This window comes from Thalia democratica, chromosome 9 (assembly GCF_965202585.1).
Source record: "Thalia democratica chromosome 9, ktThaDemo2.hap1.1, whole genome shotgun sequence".
NCBI lineage: Eukaryota > Metazoa > Chordata > Thaliacea > Salpida > Salpidae > Thalia > Thalia democratica.
In genome coordinates, this window is record NC_139173.1 from 31,294,025 (window position 1) to 31,312,837 (window position 18,813).

The 18,813-nt window shown below is 28.2% G+C and overlaps 1 protein-coding gene across 6 annotated transcripts in view; it reads left to right on the forward strand.

The window, feature by feature from the left end:
• Positions 1-18,813, forward strand: part of LOC145844341 (potassium voltage-gated channel subfamily KQT member 4-like) — a 50,066-nt gene that overhangs the window by 18,911 nt on the left and 12,342 nt on the right. For 4 of the 6 annotated variants that reach the window (XM_082951730.1, XM_082951732.1, XM_082951731.1 and 1 more), the window contains exons 1-8: positions 9,412-9,801; positions 10,227-10,298; positions 11,646-11,736; positions 13,035-13,161; positions 13,320-13,495; positions 16,052-16,180; positions 16,591-16,701; positions 17,955-18,163. In XM_082951730.1, coding sequence (XP_082807856.1) covers positions 9,482-9,801; positions 10,227-10,298; positions 11,646-11,736; positions 13,035-13,161; positions 13,320-13,495; positions 16,052-16,180; positions 16,591-16,701; positions 17,955-18,163 — 1,235 coding nt within the window. In that variant the 5' untranslated portion in view covers positions 9,412-9,481. Of the gene's footprint in view, positions 1-9,411; positions 9,802-10,226; positions 10,299-11,645; positions 11,737-13,034; positions 13,162-13,319; positions 13,496-16,051; positions 16,181-16,590; positions 16,702-17,954; positions 18,164-18,813 lie in introns of those variants that run through there. The other 2 variants (XM_082951734.1, XM_082951735.1) reach the window with 2 other exon arrangements.

Sequence of the window (18,813 nt, forward strand, 5' to 3'; positions counted from 1 at the left end):
AGTTTAATTTTGAAATATGGATTTACTTTTATTTTTAACTTGTGACTTCTAACACAATTCGAAAAATAACATACTGTGACAAAACCTTTGCAGCATTGACATTTGCGGTTTTTAAAGATTAATATCTATAAAGTAAAATTGTCATCGCTTCAAAACCACTTTTCAACGATGTGGTTGCTTACGTGCAATAACTAACATCACAGTTTTGTTTACCCAACGAAACAGAAAGTGTCATGTTAAACTATACCAAAACAATCCTATGTAACGCATTAGTGTTATTAGTTTGTTAATAAGTTATTTTTAAAGACAATACAAAAACCGTTCGTCATATGCTTACAAATTTTAGATTGGACCAAACGTTTTTTATTAAATCGATGAAGACTACAAATATTTAAATAAAAAACTTAACAACTGAATTTTGATTCATATCACTATGGTATATAATTATTTTTTTTCTAATAAAAGTATTATGTGTTTTTTTAGATGTCAGATTAAGTATTCAGTTCAGTTCACCTGTAAAATTTTTTTAAAAGCAAGAATGAAAGCAGGTTTGAAGTTTTTTGAGCAGAGCAACGTAGTCGGCAAAAATTGATTTTGTCAACGCAGCTGTTTCGCAGGATGAAACGATCACGTTTCGCAGGATGAAACGATCATCTGTGCTTTTGAAAGGTCACTACTTCTCATGTTGAACTCTTGGCGAAACAAAATTAAAGTTTCAAAATGTTAATGCCTTTTTAGGCTGTGCAGATTCAGATCAGACGTGTTGTGGTATAGTAGCAAGTTTGCGTCCGTTTTAGAATTTGACATTTGATTATGAAATGTGCATGTTTTCAAAACGCCAGCAAAAAATTCACACAATAAGCAACTATGTAATATTTTGCAGATTAGGCTTATTTTAGAATGAACTAGAGTAAACAAAAATTTGTATACTTTCTAACTTATTGTATAAGGAAATTAGAAAAGCTTTTAAAAATAAGTTTTTGCTTAAAGTATAGGACTAGCTTGTTTGTTTTTGTTACAGATTTTGCACCTAAATGAGTTAAGCTTGTAGTTCATTGATTTTATTTATTATAAAAGTTGGTTTTTGCATCGTATTATAACATTTTTTCATTGAAGCCTCATTATATCTAAAACAATATAATAGTACATTAATCGCATTTGAAAAAGTAGTTGTTTTGAGTGTTGAAACATTTTTTCTATGACTTATTTTTAAACGAAATTAGTTTTTAAGTTACCTAAATTAACTTAAGAAATCTGATGAATGCTTTTAAAGTTCAAAAGTACCGTTTTGATTGAATAAAATCATTAAAAAATATGTTAGTTCTTAAAAACTGTATTTTTGCTCTCCGTGATCAAACGCATACTAACTCAAAGTTGGCATTGATGTAACAGAGCACAATTACCGACTTACAATAGACAAAGGGCCTGTTGGCAAGTCGCATGCAAAATGAAAGGGTTCTTGTAACAAGGATTAAGGGGTTTAATCGAGGCTGATCGCTTTTACATTAGTGAGTGTATTGGAAACGAAACGTACCTCGCCGTTAGGTAATTAGCTCTCAGTATAAAAAAACTTTAAAGATATTTGTCTGTTCACGAAATAAACAAATTAAAAAAATGTATAGACAAACAGCAGGAAAATTTTAACAAAAGTTATGAAACAGTTTTAACAAGTTTGATTTGTTTTATTTTTTTTAAATGCTGCCTCAAGTTTGGTTATTGAAATTCCATATAAACTGTTCTGAACTTTATATCTCTAAAAGTGTACAGTTACTTCGTTTCAACTGTGTTGCTCAATTTCTGCACTCGGCCAAAATTTTAAAGTTTGTTTACTTAAAAGTATATCTACGTCAGCATAAACTTTATCTGATGCATGCTATTATTATTTCATTAGGCTGAAAAGTCACGGCTGCTTTTTATTCTAAACCGTGTTTAAAAAGTTTAAAAAGGAAGTCATGGCTTTTTACTTGTAAAATAAAATAACAAATCAACAAACTTTTTAAAGCAGGGCCGGGGAAAAATACTTGCACCGAGCTGGCAAACTCAAAGTAGCGACGCTGTGTTTCAGCGAGGCTTAATTAACCAGCTTAACTTCTGCGCCTTATGTTTTTTTTTTTGCGTGTCATTTGAAATTGGTTCGCTTTCGCCGCAACCTTCAACACATCAATAGCGTGGAAAACAGTTTCCGCGACGGAAAAAAGTAAAAAAAAACCTCGCGAGAGTGTTTCACAGCAAACTTCAAAAAAAAAAAAAACATCAGCATTCGGTGAAACAGCAACGTTAGAACGTCGCCACCGACATAGCGCTGTGTGCGGCGAGAACTGTTAATTATGACGTCACACGCTCGGCTACATGCAGACACCTACCAGCATCTCGCAGCGCGTCGAGTGAGTGACGTTTTAAATTGGTTGTAATTCGCGCGACGCAGCCCATAATGCGCTCCACCGCAATCATTGTTAGTGCCTTTTGTTTGTCGGCTCGCGCTTGATCTCTGCTGCAGTTTTTTGTATTTTTTTTTATTTAGAAATAAGTGTAAGATTGTTTTTTAGATTAACAAGGATTTGTTTGTTGATGTTAGCATAAAGCTAGAAATAAAAAAAAACATCAGATTTTTGTTCATTTTTGTTATTTTGACAAAAGTATTTTCAAACTACAGATTATGTTTTTGAATTAAATGTATACACATGGTTTATATTTTTAGTTTATGTTTGTTTTCATTAAAAATTAATAGGTATAAACCAATACAAATGTTTTTTAATAATTCTAATTAGTTTGAATTTCACTTAGATATACATTTTTGTAATTTGGTATTAATGCAAACTTTTAAAAATTTACAAATTAAAAAAAAAAAAATATAATTTTAAGTTGATATGAGATGAAAACAGCTGCGTTGAAAATATTAAATATTTTATTCAATACAATTTAAAATCAGTTATTACAACTCATTTAAGAAACAAAACAAACAGTTTATATTGAACAACATGAACAAGTGAAAATATGCTTTCCTTTAGTTTATTTAAGCACTTTTATATACATTCTGTAATTGACGGTTATTAATTTTTAAAAATTGGTCAATTTAAGTTTCTTAATTGATTAGTAATATTTTAGCTAATTAACTAGTAAACTAAAATGATGTTTGTGAGTCAGACAAAATGTACCTTTAACTTTTCTTTTTTTTATTTATTTATTTCTCGATTTTAATAAAAACAGGTATCAATTATAATTACCAACATTACCCCCTCATGTCAGACTATAAATTGATAGCTGGAACATGGAAAATTTAATAAAAGCAGTTCTGCACGCGAATGAACTCGTTGAGGCGTCACAGTGCCATATGTAGCAAGTTGAAAATGTAACCAATATGTAAATGAGCTTTGATGAGACGCAGCGTGGTTCTAAGTAGATTTTTTTGATTAGTAGTGTCCATGCACCAGCGTCAAAGTTATTAGTGTGAAAGTGTAAAAACAACAAAGATGTGTTTGTGATAGAATATAGATTTTTGTTGCTCGTTGATAGAAGACAGATTGCTTGATTTAGCTTGAAAAACAAGTTCTGATAGAGTATAATTTTAGCTCTGATTTAAACGAGTTCTCCTAAGTAAATTGAGACTGAGAAAATAATGTTTTATTTTATCTACAGCTCGGTGAGATTTAATTTAATACTTTTATTTAAAAGTTCTCAGACTTTATTTTGGTTTAAAGCATACTAAAGTGGTTTAATTTAATCTAATCACGAAGTCAGTTATCTGAGAAGTTTGATGAATTGAAGAGTTTTTTTATTGACACAAATACAAAAGTTTAGCTATAAATTGTTTTAATTATAAATGAATTCTATTTTTTATTAATTACTTTAAAACAAAATGTTGTACACCTAGTGTCGCAATAATTTGTAAGCAAAAAACAACAAAACCTTTAAAATTTTTATAAAAAAAAAAAAAAAGAAACTAATTCCTACTTTAGACACCTTAGTTTCCCGCTTTAAGAGGCTAAGAAGTACATTAAGCCGCACTCTTTAAGTCAAAAACAAGATTTGTCTCCATCAAACTGGAATTATAATGCATGTTTAATTTTCTGAGTGCAAAAATAAACTCAAAGGTTCAAGTTTAGTTCTTCCTAACAAATAAAAATAGGGAAAGTTGTTAACTTTTTAATGTAAAATTGTTCCTAGCTTTTGTGAGTTTTGCATTTTTTATGTTTAAAAATTTATTTTGTTTCAGTATTAAGTTTAATTAGTTGACATATACCTTTTAAAATTGTTTACGAACAATAGTCTCTAAAAAATTAAAGTTGTAATTTTTTTTTAGTCATATGCATATAAAAATTCAAGTAAAATTTTATTTAAAGGTAGTAAAACAGTTTTTATTCACAAACTAAAGCTGTTTTAAGCAAGCTTTTATATTTTAACTAAATTAACTTTTGTTTAATTGACTTTTAAGTGGTGGTTTCTTTTAAATGGACAAAACTATAATGGTATAGAAAATAGTTAACATTTGATATACAAAATAAAAATAAAATTATAAACTAAGTTTTCATTTTGAATTAAACAACAGGCATTAAAAGTTCAACAGACATTATAGAGTAGCAGTTTATGTGAAAGAGGTTATGTAATAAATATGAAAAAACTAAGTTCATTTTTATTATAATAAAATAAATGTAATATTTTTTCGCATTAAAAATATATTTTAATTAAAAAAATTTTAGTGTATATAAGCTTAGCCATTGCAAGAAAAAGCTAAAACTTCTTTAAAACAGTTAAATTTATTTTGAAAAAAATATGAACTTTATGCAGTTTTTTGTACATGTTCCATTATTTGTTGATGAGCAAAACAATAGCTCCGCCTTGTACTACTACAATGTAAAGTTTGTTGTTACAATCTTGCGTGAGTAAGATTAATTAAGTTTTAAGAACGTCAATGTTATTTTTATCTATTAATTTAAGCTACTCGAAGCTATTTACAAGTCTTCTCTGAGCCGTGAATAGTTATAACAACACTTGAAGTGCTATCTTTATAATAAAAAATTGAATTTTAAATTTTCATTACATTAAAGTTTATTTAGAAACCAGACTATAACGATTTTTTTTTAATTATTTTAGTTGCTAGTTTAATTAGAGACCACACAAGTAGTTTTTATTCTTTTTTTTTTTCAAATTTATGACTAGATATAATAGTAGGTTGACAAATATAACTTAAGTTGTCACCTTATGTGAAACAGTAATTTGCTAAATTTGTTTTTTGACGTTAAATTGAATTTTGCGTCTTAAACTTCGCTATAAATACTCCTAAGTCAAAATGATACTCACTATTATTTTAAGGCACAAACGTAAAAATAAGCTAAAGTTTGCGGATAAAAGCTGTGTAGTAATATAATGTTTACTTTTAATCTTAAGTAATACGCTTTTAAACTTTTGCATACAATCAATGCTACATATTTTAAGTAGAAGGGAACTTTTTTAAATATAAACTATTTTAAATCTAAATAAAAGAAAAAATATTTTTTTAAATTTTTTAGTTGAAGGTAAGAACAAATATAAACTCTTTTTTCATATTTAATAAAAAAGAAAACATACATTGTGTTACACTAAAAGTTGCAATCGTTTGTATGGTGAGCTTTTTGGTGCCAGCTTTAATACTCAAAGTAGAAACAAATGAATTATTTGATCCGTTCAAATTAACTGTTACAGTTAGCTAGAAAGCTAGTATCATCTTAAATTTTATTGAGTACATATTTATAAATTTTATTTTTTTATTTAATCACTATACTCAGGTTTTCTTACCATGAAAAACAAATAATCGTTCAAATGTTTATAAATATAGAAGCTTTTAGTTTTTTTTGTGTTTAAGTGTCTTAAACAATTATTTTTTAATAAGTTAGCTCTCACACTTATTACTTTGAAAGCTTTTTATAGCTTTTAGTCAATGAAAATGTATCGCATTTAAGATTAAAATAAATTTTTAATCGAATTGTTGTTTATCTTTAAACTGCTTTGCATTAATTGGACAAAACCGAATTAAATATAGTAAGCTTTTAATTAAACCATTGGCGGCTTAATTCGTTTAATTGTACAAATATATTAATATTCGGACGTTTAGCTTAATTTTATTTTAATTGAAACTTAATTGTCGGAAAGACAATTATCTCATTTCATTGTAGAACCTTTTTATTTGATACTTATTTTGTATTCAGTACTTAAATGTGAGTTTAAGGTAGTTCGTTACTTAGTGGACACAGATTTTATTTTTATACTTATTTGTTTAGTTTTAACATATTACTTTTTGTTTTTCTAGTACAGTTACAAATTAACCACGTAAAAACATACTAAATTGCTAATAGCTAAAAGATGTGCTATACGATAAATCAAAGTGTTTCTACATCATAGCAGATAAAATTTGAAACAACACAAGTTCTTTACACTTCTTGCGATGGCCTATCTTTTTAACACAATCTATGAATTCATGAAAAAATATTAAATTTACTTGCAACCGCCGCGCACTTTCCTGCCTCTGATGTAAAACGTCGCAGAAGCACACAAGAAAATCAATACGCGCAAAGCAAACGTAATGAAAATAAATAAGCAGCGTGTTGGTTGGCCTTCGCATTTAATTAGCAGATAAGAATGTGACGGAAATGGCTTTTTTCGAACCGCGCAAATCTCCACGATCGGCCGAGCGGGTCCTCGCGCTTCAAAATGCAAAAAAAAATCTGTTTTCGATCCTAAGCTTAGCTGGAGCTTTCAAACAAGCAAAAAACAATTCGTCTCTTTTCGCCGCTTTGAGCTCGGCTGAGCCGTTTCAGTTAATAATTTATACAATAACTGCTGCTTGCAAGTGTGCAGTTTCTTTTTCCCATGCCACTGAAACATTTGCTACCAGACCTTTTACGTTCGTCTGCCGCGGCAATTGTTGCGGTGACGGCTGCTTTGAAGAAAAATGCAGATTAGCCGACCGTCGATGTGATATTCCGGATTACAATTTGAGCTTGGAATAAGTGATGGTTTTTTGCTCATAAATATTCGATTTTGTTCTTGGTCTGAAACTGCAGTTTGAAAGATGAGGCTTTGTCAGGTTTTTTTTATTGCAATTTTTTAAAACTTCGTGGCTAGTATTACATTTGTGTTGAGTTTACTTATCAAAGCTTACAAGAAATATTAGTTATGGATAAGACGCAAACATATATACGCAATTTGTTAGTCAGACTTGAACAAACTTATATCAGAAAAATTAATTACGAGCAAAATTTTTTGCGTGAAAACTTGGTTCTCTAGAGTAGAACAAACTGTCAATGATATAACATCACAAGACTTTGTTTGTATTTTATTTCAGCAACTTACATAAACATATTTCTCAACTGAAACAATTATCATAAAAAGGAGGTGTGTGAAGAATTTGTAGGAAGCTGTCAATTTAATACTCTTTTACCTTTAGTTTGTTATAAAGTCCAAGCCAAAAGTATTCAAGTTAGCATGAATTTCTAAAGCAGCAGCTCAGAACGTGAGTTAGGCGACTGAGCTTCTGCGAACAACAAAACTGAGAAGGCAGTTGCAGTTAACACGGGGATTAAGTTGGAACGTCGAACATAAAGATACGGTTGAGGGGGCAATGACAACTTCGCTCCTTCGTTTTCGCTATTTCTGCTATTTTAATTTGGAAGCACTTAAAAATAGCTTAGCATGGATAACTCGTTAGATAATGAGGCTGCGATTTGTTTTTACAGCACCAGTTTTGTTGTGTTTTTAGTGATCATATGTTTTAGTTTAGTAAGAGTACACACATGCTATCATTTACTAAACAGTTATAGTTGTTTGAGTTTTTTGCTTGTGCGGTTGGTATGTTAATTTATTTAGCATATAAACCATCAGGATAGAGTTTTATTTTTTTATTTGTTTAATTTTATCTTAAGATAAAGTTTAATTCTTAAAGTGGATGATATGTTTAACTAAGAAATTGAGAAACATGAAAAAAAAAAGAACTATGTGTTTTGTTATGTAATATGGGTAGTTTTTTATTGAGTAGTAATGGAAGAATTTGTTTGCATTATTTATTTGGTTTAAGCACAAAATAGGTGTAATTGAAAAAAAACATGCTACTTAGTGTTTATACTTAGTTTAGAAAAGTTCTAGGACGATAAGAAAGGTTTGTATAAGCTATAATTTAAATATACGCAATTAAAGAAAAACAAGGTACTTTTACAAAATATTTAGATGTGTGAAAATGTGAAATTTTCTAATTAAGTTTTATTTAAATTATGTTCATTAAATATTGATTACTTGTACTCACTAACTTCAAAGTATACAAATTTCAAAATTAACCATGACAAGCTAGAGAAGTAAAATGATTAAAAAGTGAAAAAAAATGTTATCTTTTAATAGACATGACATAAAACTAAATTACATAAATATCAAGTTTGTATACCTACCCACATTTACGTTGAGTTCAAAGTTTTAGGTGAAATGTTATTTGTTGCTATGGCTAAGTAAAAAAGTTTAAACTTTTAAAAGTTTGTTTTACTTTGTTTTTCCAACATTTTTGTTTTTAAAAGTAAATCTGTTTAACTATTAAAGCTTTAATATATTTGTTTGCATAACTTTGATTTTTTTATTTTTCGTTACCAGCAAAATTTTTAGTAAATTTCATTAAAAACAAGTTCTTCCAAAATAGAAATATTAATTTTTACGTTAAAATGTTAAATAAACATAAAATTCATCTGCATTCGTTAAAAGTCCGATTAAAAGAAAATTAATTTGTAAGAATAAAGGTTATAAATTAATTTAAGTTACTGTTACTTAAAAAATTATTTTCAAAAACCTATGTTTGCTTGTTTAACTTAACAGCTTCTCGAGAGATGTTAGAAAACAAAAAATTTTACAAGCAATGATTTAATACTTAAATTTTAGCTAATAAAATGTTTTATCGACAAAATTAACTAGAATTTCTTTAAGATTTATGAGTTGCAGTCTTGTTTAGATTTTCTTTTTTAATTTTTAAAGAGCTCCTCTTGCGAATTTTAAACAAAATAAATTTTTAATGGTTTTAAAAGGCATTCGACGGTTTGTTGCAATTAATAAATTAAGTTTTTTTTAACCAAGTTTTATGTTCTCAATTAAATTTGGCTTTAAAATGAAATATTTTTTTGAGCTACTATACTGATTTATAAACTTAAGCTATAAACTTATGTTAAAAAATACTTAATTAAGTATTGAATTTTACACACAACCCTTGTCTTGTATGATTATAAATGGTTTTAAAACATAACAAAAGAAAAAACAATAAATTTCATAAAAACAAGCGTGAAGCTATTTTGATTACAGACACAAGTAAAAGTGTAAATACCGAGCTTTTGTGTATGTTCCACAAAAGGTACATTTAATCCCAACTTGAGGGGCAGTTAGTAACATCTACTTTGCACTCTAGATACACAAAATACTTAAAAAACCCCTTAAAACGAAAGAAAAGGGAACAAGTACATGAGCAACTTTTCGCCCTCAGATGTATAACCACGCGGTGTCGTACATGTACCAGACCATGGCGTTGAACAACATAACCATCGACACGCAGAAGACCCAGGACCACCACCGCCAGGAGCAGAACTTGTACTCGAAACCGTACAAGGACTGCACTTACCACAGGGTGGCGCTGAACAGCAGCAACTACAAGGAATCTTCGATGAACAGCTACCAAAACAACGGTAGGAAGAGTTTCCCTAACAACGAGGACAAGGAAAAGGGGTACCAGGAGTTTCAGAAGCAAAAGTACACCTTGCTTGGCAGGCCCATCAAGCACAGCGTTGGAAAGAACACTTTCTACAGGTAAAACGAAAGGCTAAAAAGGCGAAAGGCATAAGAGTTTTTGATTTGAACTTTGTTTGTTTAAGATTTTACAGAATTATTAAATTATGTGGTTACAAAAAAATGTGGTTTTGTAAGGTTTTTTGACTAAACAACTAAGAAAATATTATTTTTAAATGTTTTTATCTACTTAAAAACAAACAAAACTATAATCATTTAAAGTAATAAAAATATCAGTATACTATTATTCTTTAGCTTTAATATTTTTAATAATTAGTTACTAAACAAAAAAATGTTTTTTTTGGAAGATTTCATAAAATGCACTTACTTATCACTATAACTGGTTTTGTCTAGTGCGACCTGTTCTAGATTTTATTTTAATAACTTGCCAGTAAAGTTAAATTTTGTTTTCCTAAAAGCATTAAACATTTTGTGACTTATTACAGAAAAGTCCAATTCTGCACTTACAACTTTTTGGAGCAGCCTAGAAGCTACCAAGTTTTGTATCATATTGCTGTGTAAGAGATGTAAAGTATTTTGTTTGAATAAAGTTTTAACGAGTACACTTTTCTAAACTTTTAACAGTAGAAGTAAAATAGTTTTTTAGTAAAATTTGCATTTAAGCTTAAGTTTAAATCTCATATACTGCTTGAAAATTAGGTTAAGTTTATTAAGCATAGACAGAAAATTTACTAATTGGTTATGTGGTTGTTTTAGTAGAAAAATATTATATTGTTTTGCCGATGCTTATTCTAAAAAGGATATTAAGCTTGCTACGTTTAGTTTCTGAACAGCAAAGTTATTTGAAACTGTGAAATACTATAGCTTTGAAATTTAATAACTATTTTGTCCGAACTTGAACACGCAACAGTAAAGTTTATTCAAAGTTCATTGTCCATACTAATGAATACAAGTTTCTATAAAAACTTCTATATTACTTCGAGGAAAAGCTTAAGTGAAGTCCAGTGTACTGCTAGTAAATAAAACCTTTCTAAAGATAGTTTTACATAGCTTTAACGAAAAGTTTTAAAAAGAAAATACTTGATATTCGAAAAAATGTCTAAAGTTTCAGAACGCTTAATTTGGCATGAAAAAATTTAAAAGTCTTTCAAAGTTTCATGAGCGAAGTAGTTCTAATAAACTCATTCAAAGTTTTAATACAAATGTTTTTTTTAAATTGTTTGAAACATGTTTAAATTAGAAATGACATGTTCAAAATAATTGCTTTACTTTTGATATAACTTTAACCTTTAAAGTTGAATGAAGCCTTAAAGTAATGTAGAACAAGTTTAATCAAATACTTATATGTATATTTTTACATTTATGCTTTTGATTTAATTTCAGTTTTTATAAACATTTAAGACTTCTTTAAATTCAGAAACGAATTCCAAAATTTTTATAAAAATCAAATTTGTATGTTTTTTATGTTATGTTCATTTGTGTGTAAAAAATATAACTTTGAACAAGTGTAATCTTTTAAAACTAAACAAAATACAAGTCCACATGCTTGAAAGTGTTTACATTTTAAAACAAGCATTTCACTCAAACAAGTACAGCTTATAGCCGTACAACCTTATGTTTTCTTTTATGTTTGTGTTTCTAAACCTGGACTTTGTGTTTCTATTGACTTTAATGTAAGGAACATCGTAGATTTTTTTTCAAATACATGTTTCATGGTTCTTTTTGTCATACAGTCAATGATACTTGTTGTGAACTTTGTTTTTATGTATTTATAATGCAAACTATTCGTTTTAGCATTTAAAAATTTCTTAAACACTTGTATTTTTTTGGTTAACTTACTTCTACTTGATCAGTAACTCTAAAACGTACTCGAAGAAGTTTTAAACTATTGTGTTAATTTACAGGTTCATTCTCGTTTTGGCTTGCTTAGGCCTCACAGTGGTTGTTTCTATTGACCAGTATCAAAAACAATTCGAAAGAACACTGTTCTATTTGGTGAGTTAGTTTTTTTTAATTTATTAACAAATTTTCTGTCAGTTGTTAAACATTACAAAATTCAAAAAATTTTTGATCCACTATAATCTACATGAGGGTGACACTTAGTTTTTAAAATACAAATCTTGAATAATTAATCTTGTATAGTCTACAGAATTAGTAATTTAAATTCACTAAAAAGCTTTTATTTCTACATAAATCTAAGGATATTTTAATTTAAGACCGCATATTTAAACGTGTTTTTACGGTTAATTAATTAATTTATACTAGTTTTAAATAAACTAATTAGTTATCTATACTTGTGTGGGTAAAAGAAATTAATTTGAGTTCTTAATATCTTGACAAGCAGCGCACATTATTTTCACCACAATATTTACTTATCTACTCAAAGATTTTTAACTCAGATGTCATGATATATTTCCTAATATTGGTGACTTAACTGACATTAGCTATGATCTGTAATATGATACTGTGAAGTTAGTAAAAACAGTTGTGAAATATTTGTGAATACTATGTTGTTTTCATTAAGTTAGCTAAGACAACTCTTTGAATTACTCTAACTTTTACAGAAATAACACTTGCTTTTTAGAAGTTAAACTTTAGCGATTATATAAAATACCTTGAAATTATCCGAACTTTTTAAAATGATACCTAATAAAATAACATTCTTTAGTTTTTTCTCAAATTCAATTTACCAAAACATAAAGTTCAATACCAACAAGCATACAGTTTGTGTTTAGATTCACATAAACAAATTTTTGAACTTTAACTTTGATCTAATAACAAATAAAGTGAATCTTGCAATAATTGACAATATACGAAATACAAAGTTTAACTTGTTTAGTAAGTAGTATGGCTTAAAATTAAATATAATTTAATTAGATGTTTAACTTATTACTGTTATCTATAAGTTAGTTTTTTCTATAGTTTTATGTACATAGATTTAAAATTACCGAGTTCAACATATAAATGTGTTATATTGTTATCGAACAATAAAATAAACGCTCAAAAAATTTGGTCCAATGACCTATTAAAAGAGCTAAGACTATTTAAAAATATTTTTAATTATTAACCAAAACTAACTTAAAAGTAATACAAAACAGTCATTCTAAAAAGAAATGATGATTAAAACTTTACACATTTACATAAGAAACAAAAACTGTTAAAATTGCTGTAAACAGAGAAATTTTTACTTAAAGTCAAAAACGTAAAAAAACTGAACCTTATAGTAAAAAAATAGTTTTAGGAAATATCGTTGACTATATTATATTCCACCACTGTTTAGTACAATATTTCAGGAAATAATGATAATGATCCTGTTCACCGTTGAACTGGTTGCTAGGATATGGAGCGCGGGTTGCCGGGTCCGTTACCATGGATTTATTGGTCGTTTGCGTTTTTGCCGCAAACCTTTTTCAATTATAGGTGAGTGTTAACGGAGTTTGCTTTGACCTTGTAATTTAGTTATTAATACGCGTTAATAATTTCTATTTTGGCTATCTTTTTACCAATAAAAACGCAATTCGTGTGTTTTATTTTGCACAAGTTGATATTTTCATGATCACACTTTTCCTCCTCCGCAGACATAATAGTGGTCGGGGCGTCGCTGATCGTGATCGGGCTGGGGACGGCCAACAACGTGTTCGTCGCCACCGGGATGAGGTTCCTCCGCTTCCTGCAGATCCTCAGGATGGTCCGGATGGACCGCAGGTGCGGGACGTGGAAGCTGCTGTCCTCCGTGGTCAGGGCGCACAGCAAGGTTTGTTTTGGAGATTTTTTTTTAATTTTTTTTTTGGGGTTTTTTGTGAGCTCGTATTGCTTCACGCGTGGTAATTTTAGCTCTCAGGCAGTTGCTTTGTGAAAATATTATTATATTATTCGCTCTTGTGTTCTGTTGTTAATCAGAAGGCTTTAAGAAGCTGCCATGTTTACTTGGTTTGATGGTTTAATGAGTTTATGTTTATGAATTTAAACTAGCGATTTGTCGGACAGTAATACTTTATAAGTTTACGATGGTTCAGGAACTTATTTTGCATATATTTTGAGCTTACAGTAAACTGTATATTAATCAAAGCTTTAAATGCCACAATTGCTTTTAGAGACTTAATAACAACTTGCAGAAATAATTATTATATTTTTTATGTTTTTAAAATATTTATTTTACTATATTTTTTAAGCTTAAAATATATTAAATATTTTGAAACTTTTTAACATATAATTTGTAGTAGCCCATAACTGATATCTTGTAATATATACATATATATATATATATATAGCTTTTTAGTTTTCACAAAGTAGTAGTTTCAATTTAAGTTTTAGCACACTTGTCAAAAGTTTGAAAAAAAATACGAACCATGCTATAGTGCTTTATTATTTCAGTTGTGTTTATTGGCGACGTCTTTGTAATTAAAAACTGATTTTTGTGCAATGATTTTAAAAATAATTCTTGATTTATCACTTAAAAATAATCCTGAAAAAGTTAATATATATAGGAATAAATTTCTTGTATCTTGAATGTTGCACAAACTTGGTTTCTAAGTTTTGAAAATAGAATAATATCATCTCAATGAGTAAAACAATAACTTTGATAAAAATTTTTGATTAATTTTAACTAAATAAGACAAATAGAAATTTAATTACTATCAGTTTAATTAAAATTTAAGGTATAAATAATGACTCAGCATTTGAAAAAAACGCACAATGTAGAGTGTATTAAGTTTAGTCGGTACTGATTTACAACTTAAGTTTATTCAAATGGGCGTTTTTAACTCTATCTCTATGGTTTTAACCACATAAATAAATAGCCTTAAATATAAAAAACAAAAGTTTTATAAGTGTCACTTTCCTGTGCAGCCCGAATAACGTGAGTATGTAAGTTTACGTTTAAATGAAATTGTGGTCACAGCTATCAGAAAACTGCAGTTTGACGATTTTATAGTAAAAACGTGTTTTTTGAGTTTCTCATCTCAAAAGGGTTTTTAAGTTCATTCTTTCTGAAAGCTCACAGTTTTGATTCATCACACAGCTTAATTTTGGTATAAATGTGTTTTTCAGGACACTTATATCATAAACAAAGTTGATACAGCTAAAAAAGCTTCTTACTTGTTATTTTTATATGATTAAGTAAACTAGGTGATCTACCAGAACAAAACGCTTTAAATCGTGGGTAAAAATTAACTATCAAAAAAACTGCTCCAAAACGTAGAGCATAATCAATTTTAGGTAGTTTTTCTTAAAATAAACAGAAAAATAGACTTGGCATAAATTACTTACAACTATGAAATGAATGATGTTGTTTATTTTACGAAATTTCCACATTAAAATTTTTCACATAAACTAAAATAATTAAAAATTATTTTTTACGGTGACCGTCGTTTTTTACAAGTACTCTAAACAAATTTTTGCTGACATACGAACAGATTTTTTGTAAACTTAAATACAGGATACGTGTTAGCTTGTTTTTAAAGCTGTACCAAAATTGTGGTCGATTTTTATTTACAAATTTGATTATATAAAATAAAACCAAAAATTTTACACTTGAAACAGTTAGTTTTCAAAACTCATTTGTTAGCATACGTTGAAAATTACGATTAAAGATTAATGCCTGTAAAAGAAGATACACTACGGTTGCACCTTACGAGTAATTATTACTCTCACTAGTCTGCACATAACTATTTTTTTATTCCAAAACGCAATATCATATACTTAACAAACTACAAACTTTTTTTGAATAAACTTGTACTAAAAATTTTAAAAAATAATGTAATGTCAATTTTTTCGTGTATATTTTAGTACTTTTATCTCAAACTAATTAGTACAAAATTTATGAAAAAGAAAGCTTAGATTAAGATATAAACGTTAACATAAAATGTTTTTTTTTTAATTAAAAGAAATAATTATTGATGAAAAATAAAAAGGAAATTTTTCAAAAATTTAAATGATTTCTACTTACTATTAGACTTTGTAAATACATTAGTTTTTATATTAAACCAACCTAGTTAAACTTTGATGCTATTCAGTTGAAAACTTTAGATATATATTTTGTTAAATGTACAAACCTTGAATTGAATAACTAAAATTAAATTAATTTTTTTATAAAAAGCAAAACGTTTTCCTTTATTATTAAAATTTAAGAACTATTAATTAATAACTGTAACCTTTTTTTTTTAATTCCAAAGCTAATTTGTGAGTTTGTCAAACAATCAAAAGTTCCAAAAAAAAAAACAATTCAGTTACTTCATGCAAAGAGCTTGTAAAACATTGACGATTAAACTTTCCGTTTGAATTTTTTTTTTTACAACCTTTTTCCTTTCAGGAGCTGCTCACGGCGTGGTACATAGGTTTCCTGGGGCTCGTGTTTGCCTCCTTCTTCGTGTACCAGGCGGAAAAAGACTCGAACAAAGCGGAGTTCAGGGATTTGTCGGACGCTCTGTGGTGGGGATTGGTACGTTTGAGCTTTTAGAGGTTTTGTAACAATGTGTAAAATGTATAAAATACAAAAATGCGTAAACTCAGTTTCGGCCTGATTAAAGGTGGTTTGAAGTTACAAAACAACAAAGCGTAAAAAACGCGTTTTGTTTCAACTTATAGAGTTTTTTAAATTAACAAACATTTAAACTATCTATTAATTCAAAAAATTTTTGTAACCTCAATAAAAATATTAAGACAGATTATTAAGTTGTTAAGTTACTTGCGTTGATGAAACTTGTTGATAACTTTTTTGTATAAAATGAAAATTTGAACAAGCACTCTTTTTAATATACTTACCTTAATTTTATACACTTTTACGTAAATCAAGCAATAAACAAAACTCCAAACACATTTTACTTAAGCTAAACAACCGAAATATTTTAGGTAACTCTTACAACTATAGGTTACGGGGACAAGTCGCCAAAAACAATGATTGGTAGGACGGTGGCCAGTTGCTTTGCCATACTCGGCATATCGTTCTTCGCGTTACCCGCTGTGAGTTTACATTGCATTTTATTTGTATTTTGCTTATTATTTATTATTTCATCATGTTTAATTTTTAACGATTATCATTTTTTGACGCTGTGAGTTTTTATTTTACTTTTGTTGTAGTACAATGTAGAAGTTTAAGGTTTAAAGAATTTAAAGTTTGTGCTTGGAAAGTTTTTGGTACTTTATTGATTAATTGAAAATTTGTAAATAAAGTGTTGCTACAAAACTTTTATTTTTGTCTTTGATTAAAATATAACCGTTTTCATTTGTTTCTATAAGAAAATTTTGTACTTAAGTCTTAATTAAGTAAGTTTTAACGACATTTGTTTACTTTTTTATCTTTAACAACACTTTGTTATTAAAATTATTGCACTTTATTCAAAGTTATTTTGTAATTATACTAAACAACTGGTTAAAGTTTTTATTAATTTTTGCTTCAAAAATGTTATTTTAAAAATTTTTGTGCTGTTAAAAGTCTTTGAACTTACAATTTTTAAAATCTTTAGCATTTTTTAAACGTTTATCACCGGTAAGTTACTTAACAAAACTTTGTTTGATGAATAAATACAATATGTTTTGAACATAAACTGACTGTTTTTAAAATAATAATCTAATTTAATTGTTATTTTGTGTTGCTTTTTAATGATTTTTAACGGAGGTATTTGACAGTAATATACTTAAATGTAGATAAAAAGCTTACAGAAAATTTGCTAATTTCCAAAACTTAATTAACATTCAAAACCTTACTTTTGACATACTTATAGTGGTATTTCTCAAAAAATTTTTAAGAACTAGTAGGAATTATATAATATGAAAAACTACTTTCTACTGCCATAAACTATGGCTTTTTTTTTCACTTAGATAAGTAGTTACGGTGTTTTTTTTTTTTAAACTTACAAAATTTAAATTATTTTTTACATTGATAACATGTAGTGCATGTTACTAAAAAAACTTTTTGAGCTTTACATGTGTCTTAAAAGTGCTTTATGTATAAAAGTTTGTTTCAGAATTGATAAACTTTTTGAAATATTTACTTTTAGCAACGGCTTTTAAAGCAATATCAACAGCAAATTTTACCCAAAACTGTTCTTTCAAAGCACACTGCGTTTATCTACACCGGTTTTATTTTTCAACTAAGTAAAGTGCAATTATACCAAGCTTTAAAGTTTTCTATCCACATTCTTATTTAGTTTATATTTTTTTCTATACATTTTATCATCTAGTTTTATACATTTCGAACCAAATTTACTTCTCAGGGCATCCTTGGTTCGGGGTTCGCCCTGAAGGTTCAGGAGCAGCACAGGCAGAAGCACTTCGCACGCAGGAGGCAACCCGCCGCCTACCTGATCCAGTGCATGTGGCGTTGCTACGCGGCCGACCGGAAGTCCACTTCCGTTGCCACGTGGCAACCGTACCTGGCGGCCCGCGCCCTCGCCATGATCAACGAGCAGCCGTCGACTTCGTCGTTAGTTTTTCAATTACGTTTAAATTAACTTAAACGTGAATTAACAATGAAAAAGAAGTTTTTATAAATTTGGTCAACCATAAATATAAACGTCTTGTCTAATGCTTTAATAAAAGAACTCAATTTTTTTTTTTAAATTTTTGAATATTTTCCTTAGTTTCGAAATGACAGCGTTTATTACGAATTATTTTTATCATTATTATTATTTACTTTATTCATATACTTCATTATTGCTTTAAAAGGCTTGTTGAAATGTTTTCTATATTTATTTAGTTAAATAAATTCAGAGTTTCTTTATTTCAAAGCCTTACACGAATTTAAGTTTTTATTTTTGCTAACTTATAACTTGTGTTTAGTAAATAACTTGGTTTGTTATACTGCTGTACATAAATAGCGCTAAAGTTTTTTATGTTTTGTGATAATTTTAATTTATACATTGTTTTTACACTTTGTGAAATACTTCCTTTTACGTTTTTCTCAAATTTTAGTTGTTTAAAAAAAGCCCAAATTTGAATAGTATCTTCATTCTACCTCATGTTCCCACGCTTTATATTTAAAACTTAAATAAATGCTTAGAACTATCAAAATATATCATGACCTTTACTGGTAAATTTGTGTTCACTTTAAAAACAAAAATGTTATTTTTAAAA